The sequence below is a fragment of the Euprymna scolopes genome, chromosome 10, assembly GCF_053919585.1.
Source record: "Euprymna scolopes isolate OS-2025 chromosome 10, ASM5391958v1, whole genome shotgun sequence".
NCBI classification, from domain to species: Eukaryota; Metazoa; Mollusca; class Cephalopoda; order Sepiida; family Sepiolidae; genus Euprymna; species Euprymna scolopes.
Window position 1 is genome coordinate 20,101,593 of NC_136491.1, and position 19,093 is coordinate 20,120,685.

Genomic DNA, 19,093 nt, shown 5'->3' on the forward strand with positions numbered 1-19,093 from the left:
TTCACTTGATTCTCTTTTGCTACCTGTTGACTTGACTCTCCGGGTATGGCTATCATCGCTTGACAATATACAACTCCTCAAAGAAGAAAGAACCATCAGCAGCCAACATGTACTCATTCTGCTTAATTCTTTTCACCAAAAGGCAAATTCACATTTCTTAGTTTTGGCCGCATACATGCATTATATATTCATATATTTATAAGCAGTAACCCATTATATGGTCTTGATTGTATCACATGGACTAAACAACTAGCCAATCACATTGAGGTATTTCAAAATCACGTAATACATTTCATTACAGGACATCGCCTGATTGAAAAAAAACAAAGTATCCATCCTCCCTCAAACTACTTCCCTACCCTCTCTATTTGATAAAATCAAAAGTAAAACCCTTAAACTTTTTGCCCCATGTTAAACAATCAACCACTGACCTGTAAAAGTTATGGCTTGAGGGTGTGTTAGAAGACAAAAGAGGCAGAGGAAAGCCAAGAAGATAGAGAGAGAATGTTTTTGATTGGACATCTTTCAAGTTGAGCATCCATCAATCAACTTGTCCTGGATTGGAAGGAATGGTGAAAAATAAATCATGTGGGTTCGTAATCCGCACCAAGTGAAAGATGCGACACATGATGAACCCATAAGATTTTGTATGACAGCAGATGACACATAGTGTTACTGTTAGCCCTCCACCACGATCAGGAAAAGATTATAATGGCTGCTCAAGACCAAGGATTGATGATCAATGCATTCAAGAAGATGGCAGGTATCAGTAATGACAACAAATGTAGATTCTACCGCATGAAATTGGAAAGTATAAGTCATCTAGTATCAAGTTGCAAGGTATTTTTAGGGGATGGCTACTACACAACGAGACATGATGGAGTATGTAAGTACATCTACTGGACCATCTGTAAAAAATTAAACATCCAATGTAGCAGCAAATCCTGGGAACATCAACCTGAAAGAACAGTTGGAAATTACTTATGACCATGTAATCCCTACAGCCACTTACCTTGAAAATGCTGCTGTCAAACCTGACATAGTTATATGGAATAAGTTGGAGAGAGTTGCAACCTTGGTTGAAGTGTGTGTCCCTATTTATGGAGGTCTAAACAGAGCTGAAAATCTCAAGGTCTCATGTATGATATGAAAAGAAACTGGAATCTTAGAGAAATATCAATCATACTAGTTATTATAAGTGCCACAGGACTTATGAAGAAGAATCTTAAGTTGTACCTAACTAATATTCCTGATGAACCAAATGCAAAAGAGATCCAAACAATTGCACTGAAAGGAACAACGAGGATACTAAAAAGAGCTCTCGGCTGGTTTCAATAAAAAGCAGGGCAATGTTGGCAGCTAGTTTGGCTGCCCCATACCTAACATTACACAGGAATCACCACTTATCAAAGCCCGAAGGCCAGTTGAGGATAAGGGTTACTGGGTATACATTAGTCAATGTGATTATAGCATAGTAAACATAGGTAGGGGAATTTTCGTAAGTTGGATTACTTAGGGGAACGGTTCATCAAGAACTTGTTTACAATCAGATTGTAGTCAGCTGGAAGGCAGGCCAACGGAAAAGAGTTCCATAGGCATGCAGTTCTAAGAAAGAAGCTTTGTTCATGGAATCTACATTTAGGTTTAGGCACAGATAAAGAGTGTGGGAAACTATTGATAGTGACTTTGGCTAGACGAGTGTTTTTCATGAAAGTTTGGAGGGGGGGCATAGATTAAAGCTCGGACGAGCACCTGCCATGGATATAACAATAAAGCAGAGACAGGCTCACAACGTCTCTTCTATGCGAAAGAGGTTGCAGGGAAGAGAAAAGGGCATCCCCCACTAAACTATGAAGTCTATTTTGAACTCTGTCAAGGCAGGATAAGCTGCTTCTAGCAGCTCCAGCCCAGATGTGGCAACAGTACTCCATCATATAGCATTAAAAAGCTACCACATCGAATAAAATAAAGGGCATCAGATAAAAGGTGTCCAAACAGAGAATGGTCTAATCTTTGTGACAAAAACTACCACCAAGATGAAAAAATCATTTGAAACATGTAAATAATTCAAATGCTTTTATGAAAATAGTATTTGTTTGGAAGCCATTTCCTTGGCAAAATTTTTATATGGCAGATGCCCTTTCTAACACTAACACAATGATGTGATAGAGACCAGTGTTTTTAGTGTGACACTATCTCTAGGTTATATTTCACTCTTTTATGTTTCGTAAACATTTGCTTTTCCATAAAAAGTAAAATAAGTCAATGATTCTGTGCTCACCCACACAGTACATTTTTTTTTTTTTTACTATAGTGTCACCACTTATCAAGGCCCAAAAGCCACTCAAGAATAAGGGTTAACTGAGTGTCAGGTAGATGGTGAGGCAGCACCATGATGATTATTAAAGATGTTGGTGATTGGGCAGAATTTGATTAACAAGGATTTATTTACATTGGACTTGAAAACAACTATGTCATAGTCAGCTAGGAAGCAGCTGTGCAGTATTGTGTTCTACAGACGGGCAGTTATCAGAAAGAAACTTTGCTCATTGAAGTTTTGTTTAGTTTTTGGTAGCGACATGAAAGGAAACTATTGATAGTGGTTGTAGCTAGATGAGTTTTTGTAAATGTTTTATAGGTGGTGGGGGAATCTTTGTTGAAATTTTCAGTATGTGTTTATAAATGAATGGTTATAAAAAGTGTTTATTTAAATTACTTTATCACAATCCCTTTATTTAAAGGATAAAATGCATCTTATACACATAATCGAAACTGAGTGATCGCATTTTGAAAGAGATAACACCGTAAAGGTGTGAATCAAAAAATTATTTTAAAGTATTTATTACAGTAGAAAGTAACAGTAAAAAAAATTCTTTTAACGTAGCTTTCAAAAGCTACTCTGGAAAAAAGGTTAACTGAGCGTCAGGTTGACAATGAGATAACGCTATGATGATTGGTAATGGCAAAAATTTGGTAAAATTTTACTATGTAAAAGGACAACTCAATAGGAACTTGTTTACATTGTTATAGTCAGCTGGGAAGCAGCCCTGCAATATTGTGTTCCACAGACTTCTGTTGATAATATACCAAGGGTGGATTCCAATTACCTTGGTTGAGACAAGGATATACTGCCAGTATATTCACACCAAGTACAGTTTCGAGTCGGTATTACTTTCATATTTCATTGGTTGGTTGGTTGTTTTTGTTTTATGGCATATCAACCCTTTTCGGGTTATTTAATGCCGAATCCAAAGATTTGAAAAAATTTTTGATAGAATATATTTGTTGTTTTCACGTTGTTTTTACCCATAGTTGGGACCCTAACAGGTACTACCATTCCGGGTCAGAGTGAACCTGGAAGCAATGGTAATTAAAGGGTGACTCCACACTCCCCAAAGCCCACAAGCTGGGGCCTCACCACTGGATATAGTATAAGGTCATATCCAGGACCCCCATTGAGGGACTTTTACCCTCTGCAGGGGGGCAGTCGGCGTATTCTAATGCCCCCACTAACAGGGCCTCATATTTCGTATCCTAAACTAATATACAATAAAATAAAACAATGATCTTATCTTTAATGGATGAAAGTTTAGTTTGAACGTCAATTTCTAAAAGCCATCCAACAGATGCCAACATATATTCCTGTATAAACCATTATAGCAGCATAGATGTCTTAAATCGCAGGAAGGTTGGCCAGCCAAGGAAAACTTGAAAGCAAATGGATGGAATACTGCTGCCATATCTGGGCAGGAGCTGCTAAAAACAGCCTATCCTGCCTTGACAGAGTACAAAATAGACTTTGTGGCTTAGTGGGGGATGCCCTTTACTCTACCCTGCAACCTCTCTCTCACAGAAGAGACGTTGCGAGCCTATCCTTGTTTTATCGTTATTTCCATGGCAGGTGCTCGTCTGAACTCCAATCTCTGGTCCCTCCTCGCCAATCTTTCACGAAAAACACCCGTCTAGCTGAATCCACTGTGAAAAATTTCTCCCACTCTTTATCTGTGCCTAAATCAAAACGTGGATTCCATGAACAAAGCTTCTTTCTTAGAACTGCATGCCTGTGGAACTCTGTTCCGTCTGCCTGCTTTCCACCTGACTACAACCTGGATGTCTTCAAGTCCAACGTTAACAAATTCCTAATGAACCGCCCTCTTAAGTAAACACTTCATTAAATCTCCACACTAATGTACTGTACTTGCAATAACCCTTATCCCTGAGTGGCTTCCGGGCCTTGATGAGTGGTGACCACCGTGTAAAAAAAAAAAATAAATAAATAATTAGACAAAATCTTACAGAGTGGAATTTAACTAACAAAAATATAGTTTGGAATCACTATAATTTCTCAGCATAGAGATTATCTTAAGGACGAATTGATTATGCTTGTACAGTCATGTGGAGTATTCATTTCCTAAATAAACCGTTACATAAGCATAGATGCCTTGAACTGCAGGAAGGTTGGGCAGCCAAGGAAAATTTGTAAACAAGTAATGAGATAAACTGTAAAGAATTGAATTTAGAGGCAGTTGATCTGTTGAACCATGAATACTGGTGAGTGAGCTTGCAGAATATTAAAAAAAATATCTTACACCTGGACAAGGCAAAAATTACAAACCAATATATAGAGAGAGGCAGACAAACAGACATTCTGATTAGTTGAAAACAAAATCAATTAAGCCAATTGGTTTCCAGCAAATCAACCTCATTGGGCCATTAAATGTTGCCATTGTAAGCCCATCAAAATAACATTTTTTTTTAAATATGTTAAATTTATTTTAGTTTATTTTTTTTTACAGATTGCGTTCTCCCAAATCACCTGACCCCAAGGCCGATATGGGCACTCAGCATTTCACCTATGCAATAATGCCACACTCAGGTATGCTTTTTTTTTCTTAATTTTTATCCAAGTTTTCAACCAAGCACAAGAGATAACATGCATTTTGTTAGTCTTTTTTTCAAAGAATAGGGGGAGGGGTCTGGCTTTGCCCGATCATAAAATATGCTTAATATAATATTTTAATTTGTCAAGATTTTGTATATATTATTATAGAATCGTGATTTTAAAAGTAAAAAAAAAAGTATTTGGGTGCCATCAGCTAGAATCAAAACTGAAAGCAAAACTGCAGCATTCAAAGCTGGTGACGTTACCACTGTACCAAATTGACAAGCATATGAACTGATTAAAAATTAAAAATAAACTAAAATGAATGTACAAAATGTATAACGATTCTTTTTCAACTTTGACCCCTTAAAAACTATTTTAACCGGCTAAAAATCCATAAAAGAACAGCCAGTAAAAAATCCAATCATTTGAGGACCCTAGCGCTGCTCTGCAACTTTTAGTTTCGGAAGAGATAGAGTTTGAAAATATGGAGACAGACAGACAGACATAGTGAGTTTTAAGACAAACAAATATATAGCCTTTATATATTAGAATTATTTAATGAAATGAGCACAGGACAAGTAATAAGTTGGTATGGATAAAAAGAACTGCCTGAGCGGACTACGCTTCTATCATAGACGTGACCAACCATAAGACAATCGAGCCATACATCGGGGGTCACCTGTTTATGTGCTGCTGGCACTATACATCAGAAAGCTAGTCAACTAATGCACCCAACTGACAGAAACAGACTCTCACTCAGCATGCGATTAATAAGTTACTACAAAAATAAACATCATTTTTTTTTTGTTCATTGGTCTGTATTCAGTTATGGTAAAAATGGACAAAATTGTGATTAGAGAAAAAAAAAATTTAATCTAAGTTTTTTTCATGCTTGTACTCTTATATTAATATTAGCCTGGAGGTGTGTGTTGAGAAAAAAAAAAAAAAAGTTGTAGTAGACAGGCAGGCTTGAACCTGCGACGTGAAGGCGGAAAAAAAAGTGGAGGTGTGTGTAAGGGTCTTGGTTGAGTAAAAAAAAAAAAAAAAAAAAAAAGTTGTAGTAGACAGGTAGGCTTGAACCTGCGACGTGAAGGCGGGAAAAAAAGTGGAGGTGTGTGTAAAGGTCTTGGTTGAGTAAAAAAAAAAAAAAAAAAAAAAAAAAGTTGTAGTAGACAGGCAGGCTTGAACCTGCGACGTGAAGGCGGAAAAAAAAGTGGAGGTGTGTGTAAGGGTCTTGGTTGAGTAAAAAAAAAAAAAAAAAAAAAAAAAGGAAAATTGCGAGCGCAAAAAAAAAAAGAAAAATAGGAGTAGTAAGCAGGTTCGAACCCGTAACGTACCAGAGGAAAAAGAGGTGAACTAAAAAACAAACTGTCTTACTGATGTGCCTACCATGGTTGTGACATCACGGGCGGTTGAAATAATGCCTTTTATGCGATATCGTTGGTGCGAGGGTTGAATGACTTGCAAAAAATGTCAACAAAAAACCAACCTTCCCTGTAGAAAACTGCCCAGTTGAGGGTGAAGGAATTAATGTTTTTGGCCAATTTTTCGATATTTGTTGTCTGAAGGGTTGAGCTTCAAAATAATACAGATCTTGTGAAAATCCATCGCCTCTGTTGAAAGTTTTTGTGAGACGTACATACATACATACATGCATACGTTCGTACATACATTTAAGCAGACAGATGTTAATCCATTCATTTTTCTGGTCATGTGCCCTGTTATTTTATGTTCACATTATGTTTAATGGTTAATTTTATATTGACTGAATGACTACCACCATTGTCGACATCTCGCAGCTATAAAGGAGGATCAACCAGATAGATTGATAGATGTGTCTCTTGGTTGATATTAAAATGTCCTAGTACCCCTACCAGAACGATTAGAAGCACAAAAAGATTGCTCTAGCAGCTCCTAACTCAATGATTGACTTCAGTCGTGTCCTGCTCAGATGGAGCAATGGTGAACTTAGGATACAAAAATATTAGGTTGGTGCAATGTCATTTTTTGACGTTAATTTGAATGTCAAAAACAACATTATTTTTGCTTCAACCTAATAACTCAATGTATTCCAAAGCAGCATCACTCGGACAGTGATCTCTATTCCTCAGGAGAGAATAAGGAGCAAAGAACCTTAGTCTTTGGTGTGTTCTTCCAATCCATCCAACACAACCAACACTCAAGCTATACAATGTCATTGACATAAGCCAGGTACAAAAAAACAAAACAAAAAAAAAACACGCCTCTTGCAGAACCAATAAAATTGCCCACCCCTGATAGTTCTGGAGATCGTGAAACATTATATGAATTGGCTAAAATTTGTTTCCCATTAATATAAATTTACTCAGTCATTTTTTTTTTTTATCTTACTTTTACATGTTTATTTTTTATTGGTATTTTCCAGGTAGTTTTCAAGAGAGTGGAGTGATTCAACAGGCTTACAATTTGAACTCTCCTCTGATCGTGAAAGAAGTGAAAAAATCTGTGCATTCGGAGGAAAAATGTAGTTTCTTTAAAGTCAGCACGTCACAAGTTGTTTTGTCGGCCGTCAAAAAGGTGAACAGCATTTATTGAATTCGTTGACTCATTTATTCTCTTTGCCTTTCCCTATTTATTGTGACGTAAGCGTTTCATAGTCAGCATTCTACCTGCCTTCAAACCCACTGCCTGTTGTCCCCTTATTTACAATACTAATAGGATCTGTCTTCTTAACTCTCTCTGCTCTGACTCTCTGAAAATTCTATACATTTGCAATTGTTGCACCTTATAGTTTTATATATTATTTAATTGGAATTCATTATTGAGATGAGTATTATTTATTAGTTTATTTTTATTGCGGATTATTATCCTCATCTTTATTAGTTGTTTTACAACGTTTCGGCCAACTATTCCTCTGGCCTTCGTCAGGTGGTAACGGCGATGGGATAGGAACCTGACGAAGGCCAGAGGAATAGTAGGCTGAAACGTCGTGAAACAACAACTAAGAAAGATGAGGATAATAGTTCGCAATAAAAATAAATTATTAACTTATAGTGTTAGTTGGACATCATGATGATTGCAACGTCTTGTCAGACGAGTGCCACTCCCTCAGTCACTGAAAGTCCATGAGCCCGAAAATAACCTCTTTTTTTCTTTTTTTTTTTTTTTTTCAGTCCTGCCAGATATGACATTGAAGACGGTCCTTGGCATACATACATACATATATATACATATACACACATACATACACATAAATATACACACATGCACACATCCATACATACATACACAATACATATAACACATACATACACACATGCACATACACATATATACTATCATGTACAAATACATACACACATCACACATATACATACATATTCATACACATGTATGCACATATACATACATACACATAAAGTTACCTACATATACCTACACATACATATATATGCACCTATACTCATACATATATATGCATATATACATATATATACATGCACACAAATATATATACGTATATATATACAAACACACATAAACATATATACACAAAAATAAATAAATAAAAATATATGCACACATACATATATAAATAGGTATACATACACATACATACACTAGTACATATATTAACATACATACATACATACATACATACATACATACATAAATACACACACACATGCATATATAGAATGATGGCAGATCAATTATTACATGCTTCCAGCATTTCAGGGCTACACACATGACACTTTTTCCATCGCCACGGACAATTTTTATAGACAAATGCCTGAGGAAGTATCTATACAAAGATGATGTTACAGAGTTTTAGCTTTGTACGACAGCTAAGTCTCTCTCTCGGTTCAAAATGTTGAGATCCAGCAACAAGCATCAGCAAGATAGCCAGCAACAAATCAAACTGCAGACCAGCTTAATGCGGGTACTGGTCTCCCGTTTTATGTTTTTTTTTATGTTTTTTTTTTGTTTTGTTTTTTTAAATCAGAGATTTGCTTCACCCAGAGGGGTTGCCTTAACAGGGCTTTTGGGAGTCCTCTCCACCCACACACATATCGAAATAAAGATATACACATACACATACAAACATGCATACAAACAGATGCACGCAAACATACATACGCAGGAACAAACACACATGACAACATGCACATACACACATACATTCATACATACATGCATGTACATACATATGCAAACACACGTACACATACACGTACATGTAGAATATATATGAAGGAGCATTTATGATGACGATGATGATGGTTGTTACGAATAGGTGAATTCAACATGAATAAAAGAGTAAAACAATCCCAAATACACAGAACATAGAATAGAGAGATGTTCGCTTTGCCGGTAGTACAGCTTTTAAAAAAATAAATATACATACAGACAGACAGTTCCCCTTCATATAATAAGTACTTACGAACCTGTTTTCTCAACTTTAACTCAACTCTTATATATTAAGGCAAGATGACCTGACATTGTCTGACAAATTCTACCAACCTCATCCAGGCAGCGATTCGATTCAAAGGGCTTATTTGTCTTAGTTATTTATACCTCCCTCTCTCTCAAGAGGCCATCCGCCATTCAGGCTCTGTTCCACTGGGGCATATCTTCTCTTGCTCTCATCACATCCGAATGAACTCACCCGACATCTTTCAAATTATGACAGCTCACTAGCTGGGTTCATCTTTAACATTACCTGTGGCCATCACAACTGCGAAATCTGAAAACTTTGTCTTAAAACAATATTTCAGTTCAGAAAGAAGAAACTATATTTGGTATGGACTTAGCTTGGACTCCCCAAATATATAATCTCCTGAAATTTTTTGTGGGGTTCCATTATTTTAGAGATGTGCTGGTATGTTTACATGGAGGAATCTTCATAAATTCTGAGATCCTAACACTGACTTCTGAAATAAAAGAAATCTATTTGGCCACAGGTTGCAAATTTTATCGATTTTGTCATTACTTTCTGTTGTTGACAAAAAAATCAACTGCAGTGTCCGATGTCTGGAGCTGTTGGACAAAGATGGTCAAATTCATTTTTTTAGATCTTCCCTACATGACTTGCATCTAAGAAATTGTGCATTTTTTTTTTCCTCGGGCACGGGCATGGGCGTCAAGTTAAAACACAGTGTGAGGCATTGTGATTGGCTGATTGCCATGTTACATAAGACAGCAGCTAAACCTCAGCTGTTGATGTCGTGTTCCATTTTGTTTGGTTCAAGGGTGCACAAGTACCAAATTGCCAACCAAGAACATGAAACATATGGAATGGAAATTGCACTAACATTATGCAGGTTTTACCAGCTTCCTCCAAAGGAGGAAGTTCCATGGAAGTATGAAATTCACAAGCAGTCCCAATTGTATGTATATCCCCGTTAGGGGAGACGATGACATTAGGATTTTGCAACTCTTGCAAAGAGGTGTTGACATTCTTCTACATACAGCTCCTAGAATTTCTAAATTGATTAGCCATCTGGTACTGACCATCTGGTACAGGTTGCTTAACTTTGGTGATCTAACAAGAACCAGTGTGTCAACTTGATTATGCCGTACGAACCTTATCTCATTCAACATTATATGAATTTATATATTATTTTAATTGGAATTCACTATTGAGATGAGTATTATTTATTAACTTATTTATTGCAGTGGTAACCGTTACGGGATAGGAACTCCAAATCTCCTAACTGCATTTTCAGCAATTACTGTCATCCATAATTGTTGACGTCTCACCACATTTTGGCCAAGTAAGCCTCTGGCCGGCTTTGGGTAGGATTGAAACCGTTATGTTCAGACAAAGCCGGCCAGAGGCTTACTTGACCAAAACATGGTGAGACAACAACTATGGATGGCAGTAATTGCTAAAAATGCAGTCAGGAGATTCGGAATTCCTATCCTGACGCCGTTACCACCTGACAAAGGCCAGAGGAATAGTTTGCCAAAACGTTGTGAAACAACAACTAAGAAAGATGAGGATAATAGTCTGCAAAAAATAAATTATATGAATTGACTAAAATCTGTTTCCCATTAAAAATAAATTTATTCACTTTTATCTTACTTTTACATGTTGTACCCAAGTCTTTGTATTTAGAGATTTTAATGTTCATCACAAAGATTGACTTGATTTCTCAAGCGACACAGATGTGCACACAGTTTCTCTAAAAGTGTCAGTTTCCCAAGTTGTCTCTCAAATCGCCAGATACAGCAAGTCTTATGAAACTCGTCTTGAAAACACTGCCTGAGTCTTGTGTGACAGATACCTATAACCAAATTGGGAATTCTGATCAACTTGTGATAACAGTTAATATCATCATAAACCTCCGACTCCAAATTGAAACCTCCATTACTGAAAACGAGATATTACCAATGGACTGATTGAAAATCCCTCCGAGATCTTATCCAAGATATTCCTTAGATGGAAAAAAAAAAAAAAACTTTTTCTGACAACAGCAGAGAAGAAATTTCAATCAAACACTGGAAATTGATACACAGTTTTCTGGATCTTTAATTTCTTCTTCTTCTTCTTCTTCTTCTTCTTCTTCTTCTTCTTCTTCTTCTTCTTCATCATCATCATCATCATCATCATCATCATCATCATCAACAACAACAACAACATATTCTTTTCCTTGTTTTGACTCTCAGGTATATATCCATTGATATCTTATATGTTTTTATGTAGAGTGATGTGGTTCTCGGTTGATTAATTGTATCTAACTGTCTCGAGAGTATAAACAATAAAAAGAATATTTTGTTGTCCTAGCCCTAATCATCACACAGTCCTTCATAACTGAAAGAGGGTCTTGCTTTATTCTACGGTGTTGTAACATTCTGCGCTTAGTGTGGAAAGTTTCCCCACAAGTAGTGCATGGTTAGTTACCAAGGTTGTTGCCTTTGGTAATGTTTTTGTTCAGACCTAGCTTTTATTTTTGCTTTTATTTCTGCCTTTCCTTTCTGCGCTAGCAACTTCAGTCTGCTGCCTGCTCTTCCCAATTTTTTGTGATCATATTCATTGCCTTTAGGTGGCGCTTTATCACATTCTTGTAGCAGAGTTTTTGCCCACCAATCTTTCTGTACCCATTTTCCAATTCTCAATGCAATAGGATTTTTGGGATGCGATTGTTTTCCATTCTAGCCACATGTCCTCCAGTCCATCATGGTTATGTGGTGATGAGTACGGCTTCTATGCTGTTCATGTTGGTTCTGTTGAGTACTTCAATATTTGATATAAAATCGTTCCATTTAATTTTCATAATTTTTCTTAGGTGGCGCTGTTGTATTGCTTCCAACCTCTTTATGTGGTCCATGTACAGTTTGTTCGTTTCTGCTGAATACAGTGGAGCAGGTAACACCACAGCTATTGACAGAACTCATGTGTCCTTTGTAACCCCAGACATGAAAGCAATCCATATTTGCTGTTGAGTAATTCAGTGAGTGACTCTTTCACCACGACTATATAACATTACTAATAATGTGGGCAAAGGTATGAACCCACAATTTTTATCTAACTCATGTTGCAATTGTACACAATGAACCATATATAATATGTAAGCATTAAGTAATCCAAAAAGGGGGCATAACAAACAGAGTTCAAAATAAACTCGTCTAGTTGAAACCACTATCAATAACTTCCCCCATCTTTATCTGTGCCCAAGTCTAAATGTAGATTTGTAACCTAGTAGGTCATGCCCGTTTCTCTTCCCTGCAACCTCTTTCCCACAGAAGAAACGTTGTAAGCCTGTCTCTGCTGTATCATTATTTTCATGACAAATGCTCGTCTGAGCTCCAATCTATGGTAATCCCTTGCCAAACTTTCACAAAAAATACTTGTCCAACTGAAACCACTATCAATAACTTTCCCCACTCTTTATCTGTGCCAAAATCAAAACGTAGATTCCATGAACAAAGCTTCTTTCTTAGAACTGCATGCATGTGGAACTCTGTTCCGTTTGCCTGCTTTCCAGCTGACTACAATATGATCGTCTTCAAGTCCAACATAAACAAGTTCTTGATGAACCGTCACCTTAAGTACTTAAATTTACCAAATTTCCACTACTAACGATCACTACAATATTGTCCCATTGACTACCATACACTCATTAACCCTTGTCCTCGAATGGCCTCTGGGCCTTGATAAGTGATGACTCCTATGTAAAAAAAGAAAATATACCAAATAGTCACTATACTTATAATATTCATGTATCAAATTTGATGTTTGTTTGTTAATTTATTCCAGAGTGAAAACTATGACAAAGCTTTGTTGCTTCGTCTTTATGAAACTTATGGTGGGCATGCATCAATTGAGATTGCTGTCGACGCATTTGTGATTGAAAAGGCAGTTATGTAAGTATCGATGTTGATAAAAATCATTTTTTTTGCATATGAAAGCAAACGATATTAAAATGATTTAAATTTTTAAATCTAAAATATCACAACGCATTTTTTTTTTTTTGGACAAATGCAAAACTAAATACAAATTAGTATACACTACTACTGATTCATTCATGTTGATCCCCCGATTAAAATTATTTTTACCTGCTCCATAAGCAAAACTGCTCAGTGGAGTTGGTAGTTTCAACTAAAGATAATTCAATTCAGCCACAAGGGACAATAAACTAGGAACAGTTGCAGAGAAATCAGTCAAAAGAGAGGATACAACATGCTTTATACCAAGGTCTCCCTCAATGATTAGCTTAGAGAAAGGAAAACTGAAAACTGCTATCAATTTCATATAGATGCCACATATGCTCAACACACACACTCAATGCACATGTGCAACACATACTCAACACACACACTATGCAACATACATGTGAAACATACTCAGCACATACTCAACAGACACTCAGCACACATTCAACACACGCTTAACCCACATACGCAACACATACTCCGCACACATTCAACAAATACTCAGCATAATCTCAGCACATACTCAATGCATGCTCAACACACAAACAACACATACTCAGTACATATTCAACAGACACTCAATATGTACTCAGTACATACTCAACACACAATCAACACATATGCAACATACATACTCAACACATATGCAACACATACTCAAAACATACTCAACGCACTCACTACATATGCCATACACATACTCAACACATTGAACAACACTCAACACACACACTGAACAACACTCAACACATATAACTGTCTGAACTTGAAGCAGATGTTCCCCTATGTACATTTTTTAATGGTTTACTTCAACCTTTAAAAAAAAAGCATTCTACTGATACAGCTGCCATAAGTTATATACAAATAAGCCAAAATTTATAGAAGCTACAAATAATTGTAAAAATTAAATAGCCACATACAAGGAAAGTTATACCAAAATGACCAGAAAACCCACTGAGTCACAGAAATTAGGAATTAACAGTTTTTGGAAAATTTATAATAGCATATTAAACAATGTGCAATCAGCAATTTCCCCATTATCCGATAGCCATGATGTCACCTGCTAGCAACCAAGAAGGCTGAAATGCTTGTTTAAATCGGGGTTACCAATCTGTAGAGAATGTAAACGTTTTCAAAATTCCGACCATAATTATAACCAGAATACCGAAGTACACTATATACAAGACACATTTATTTACACACAAATGGAAAAAGAACAAAAGAGTATGCGTAATGTTGAAAGTGTTCATTGTGCATGTGTGTGTGTGTGGAGCTGACAAAATTCTAATAAGTTCGTGAATATTGTATTTAGGAAATAATTACTTGTCCATGATAAACCATTATGTTTGATTGTTGTTGACCGACATTAATGTTTATGTAGAATCAGATTGTCTTACCTTATATAGTTTGTTCGTTTGTTTGTCGTGTGCATTTTTGTGTAGTGATGTGAAATTACCTGTAACTGGCATCATGTTGAGGCGAAGAGAGGTAAGAAAAGGAAGAGCGGAAAACTAGGGTCAGATGTCAGAGGTCACAGGAAATGATGCACGCGTTAATGTCATATTATGTGATGTGTCGTGTGCCTGGTGACTTTGCTCTGTGTGTGTGTGCTACACACGCATAGCTTGCTTTGTGTCTGTGTGTTTGAGCTAGACACAAAGTTACTTTAGCCGTCACACGGCTTACTATATGCTTGCCCAGCCATTCATCTCCAACTCCATGTAAGACCCCACAAATTTCTCCCAAATTTCTCTTTGGGGACAGAAGTCACACTTAATGATCTGATAATCACCCCTTCCCATGTTCATGATATCATAAAAAATATAGACACCTCCAAGGACGCTGTGCTGAGTTAGTCTCTGTTTTCTCCAAACTCTACAATAAATTCCTTGCCAACTCTTGCTTCTCTGATAGCTGGAAAATTGCCTCTGTGATACCAGTATACAAGGATTCCAGCAAAAGAATAATATGCTCTATATTTGCGCCATTAAAATATTTGAGTTCTTAATCAATCAAGTGCCTGTCTACCACCTCGTAAATGCTGAACTTTTTTCTGACCGACAGTATGAATTCAGACAAGCCTGTCCTACTCCTGATATACTAACAAACACCTCTAAACACATTTACCATACACTGGACACAACGGGTGAAGCTAGAGCACTTAACAAGGTTAAACATAAAAATCCTCTCATGGAAATTAAATTGTACAGTATTATTGGATGACTATTTGATATAATCACATCCTTCTCCAAGAAAAAATGCAGGTTGTCCTTGATGGCCGTACATTCAAACAACATGACATTAATGTGGATGTGCCCCACGGGTGATACTTAGACCTTTATTATTCCTAATTTTTATAAATGACCTCCCTGATCCAGTTGCATCTGAGATGGGCATATTTGCTGATGACACCATGCTCTATACCATAAATATGGGAAAAATGAATGAAGGCAACATCTGAAATATTAGAAAATTAATTCTAGTCTGTAGTGGAGTGGGGGTGGGGAGAGAAGTAAATAGATGTAAAGCCCCTTTCTTTCATCAAATTATGAAGAGTCTTTCTCATCCCCAATCATTATGAACAATAACGCTCTAGTCTAGAGTTCATCATTCAAACATTGTTTTTTTCCTTTTCTTTTGCAAAACTCAATCATGTTCAGCAAAATAAAAACTTGAAATAACAAAATATAAATTTACAAAATTAAAACATTCAAATTCGGTTTTACTTTGTGTTCAAAGAGAAAATGCTAGAATTGTATTAATCATCGAACCAAGTATATTATAATTTTTAAGAAAATATTTTTTTAATTTATGGTTAAGACTATTACATATTCAATCTTTAATGACCTTCAGGATTGATTAGATCCTCACAATTTTAACATTTAATTGAGACTAAAGTGTTTAATTATTTTTACATTTAATTACATGCAGATATGTTGATTTTTTGATCATTGAATACTTGATTTGGTTTATGAGATAATTTTTAATTTTAGACAATAGGATTGCAACACAAATATGCTTATGTTTTCTTTTATTTCTTAATTCTTTTTCAGACCAAGGATTATTATAATGTGGCTTTGGTTGAAAAACTCATTAAAATCATCACTTGTACATGTCAACCTTTTATCAAAATAACTGGATTCTACATCTAACAATTTGAAAAGGGTTGATATGTCATAAAACAAAACAACCAAATTTCACTAAAATTCTAACAACAGATGACGAATTTTAGTTAAAATGAAATTCTTCAATATGAAGTCAATTGTGTTTTTTACTATTATTTTCATATTTTATTTTTAATGTCTAATGATATTTTCATATTTTATTTTGAATTTCTAATGATATTTTCATATTTTATTTTTAATGTCTAACGATATTTTCATATTTAAGGTGTAATGGCTTGGAGTGTGTTGATGAAGAATTTGAAGACAAGAAATCTGTCCACCTGATAAATGAACACAAGATCAAAGCTGTTTTCCAACCATTCCAGATTATCAGTATTCTTGTTTATTTAGCCTGAAAACATCCAAATTCTTTTTTTCTTTTTTTTGTTTAAATTTAATTTTCTTTTCAACAATCAGTTGATTATCTGGGAAAATTTTTCAAACAAAATTTTTGCTCATAGACATTACATACATTTCAGTGTTATTTTTTTTTAATTTCTTTTAACAAAAAAATTTAACATTACATAGACAAATATGATTTTAGTGTCTTTAATCAAAATATTGACTTTTAAGTTTTGTTTTTGTTTTTCTAGAGCTTCTATATTATAATAAAAAAAAATATTGCTGTGAAACCTACATAATTATCAGGTCTCATATAGTAACATATCCAAAAATTATGAAAAACGATGAGGCAGAAAAATAACTATTAATGAAAAAGAAATTTGTAAAATAAATTGATATCACTGTTAGACTTACTAAAAAAAAAGAGATAAGTTGACAGGGGAGATAATTATGTTCTGTTGCTTACATCACAACGAACGTAATTCAAAATGTCAGACAAGTTTTATTCCTCATCTAAATTTTATCGAAAATTGTTTTTCATTAATAATTATTTTCCTAGCTTATCATTTTCCGTAAGTTTTGGATATGTTACTATTTGTGACATGATGATTACGTAGGTACCATATTTTTTTTTACTTGAAATTCAATATGTTTTTCGTTATTATAATATAGAAGCACCGTTTTTCCTTCAAAATAAATTTTAATCAAAGGAAATCAATTTTTCATTTGTTTTTCCTAAAGGAAATCTAGTGGGTATCTATGCTTGGCCTAATGGATACCAGTGCAGATTATGGAATTTCCGATGCTGATCCTATTGGATCTATTCTGTTTAGCTGTGCATGAATACTGTATAAAAAAATGTATGAACCTTTTTCAGCTTTTCCTTTTAATCCTATTTGATCAATTGATCACTTTAATTGTGTCAGCATCAAATCACTCCAAAACGTTTGATATACCCTCAAACACAAAATCTAAACGCAAAGCAGATGTATAAATAAAAAATTTAAAGAGGAATATTTCATATATTCTTAGCAAGGAGCAAAGTGCAATATCTGTTCTTATACTGCACTTTCTCATTTCTATCCTCAGTTTGTGAAGGAGAATTCCTTCTAGACTGAGGTAATTTTTATAAAATCAAAAAAATAATTATTTTTGTACCAATCTAGAGTAATCTAGAGTACTCTTTTCTGGGGATCTGGATTTTTCTCATTTAAACTTATCTTCTGTCTAACTCCATTGTTGTAGAAAGGTAATTAAATAGATCTATAGCTTTTTTTTTTCTAAAAATGTAAAAAAATCAATAAATTATTTCATTCAAAAATTTTGTTTGCTGGTTTTGCTTTAAAAAATGCCAAAGTTCATTTATTCACAACAGCAAATCATGTCAGTACAATGGAATACAACAAGATTGGTAAGTCAACAACAAAAATCTTTTTATCATCTCTACTTCACAATTTGATTCTCTATGAAAATAAATTTTGAAAATGAGAAGATGTTATGGTTATCATTTTCTTTTCCTTGGATAATGATACAAATATCAGAAATGAAATAAATGATACAAATCACACAAGTAATACAAATAATGATACAAATGCTTCAAATGACACAAACAGTGTCAATGATACAAATAACACAACAAACACAAATGATATAAACAATGCAAATAATATAACAACACAAATAATACAAATAACACAAAAAACACGAATAATATAAATAATACAAATGACACAAATAACACAAAAAACACAATTATTATGAATAATATAAATAACACAAATAATATAAATAATACAAATAATACAAAAAAACACAAATAATACAAATGACACAAATAACACAAAAAAACACAAAAAAAAACAAATATTATAAATAATACAAATGACACAAATAATATAAATCACATGAATAATATAAATAACATCAAGTAATATAAATAATGCAAATTGCACAAATAACAGAAATGACACAAATAATACAAATCACACAAATTACACAAATCACACAAATAATGCAAATCACACAATAACACAAATAATATAAATAAAACAATCACACAAATGGTATAAATAACACAAATATTACAAATAATAAAAACAATACAAGTCATACAAATAACAGAAATTACACAAATGATATACATAATACAAATCACACAAAGAACACAAATAATATAAATAATACAAATCACACAAATAATATAATACAAATAACAAATATTATAAATAATATAAAGGACTCAAATAACACAATATAAATCACACAAATAATATAAATCACACAA

General features: G+C 34.5%; 1 protein-coding gene across 2 annotated transcripts in view; it reads left to right on the forward strand.

The window, feature by feature from the left end:
- LOC145285839 (alpha-mannosidase 2C1-like) overlaps nt 1-18,130 on the forward strand; it is a 166,111-nt gene extending 147,981 nt beyond the window's left edge. For both annotated transcript variants that reach the window (XM_080134279.1, XM_080134278.1), the window contains exons 28-31: nt 4,797-4,876; nt 7,290-7,441; nt 13,128-13,234; nt 16,694-18,130. In XM_080134279.1, the coding sequence (XP_079990405.1) occupies nt 4,797-4,876; nt 7,290-7,441; nt 13,128-13,234; nt 16,694-16,823 (469 nt within the window). In that variant the 3' untranslated portion in view covers nt 16,824-18,130. The remainder of the gene's footprint in view (nt 1-4,796; nt 4,877-7,289; nt 7,442-13,127; nt 13,235-16,693) is intronic.
- Nucleotides 18,131-19,093: the final 963 nt, after the last annotated feature.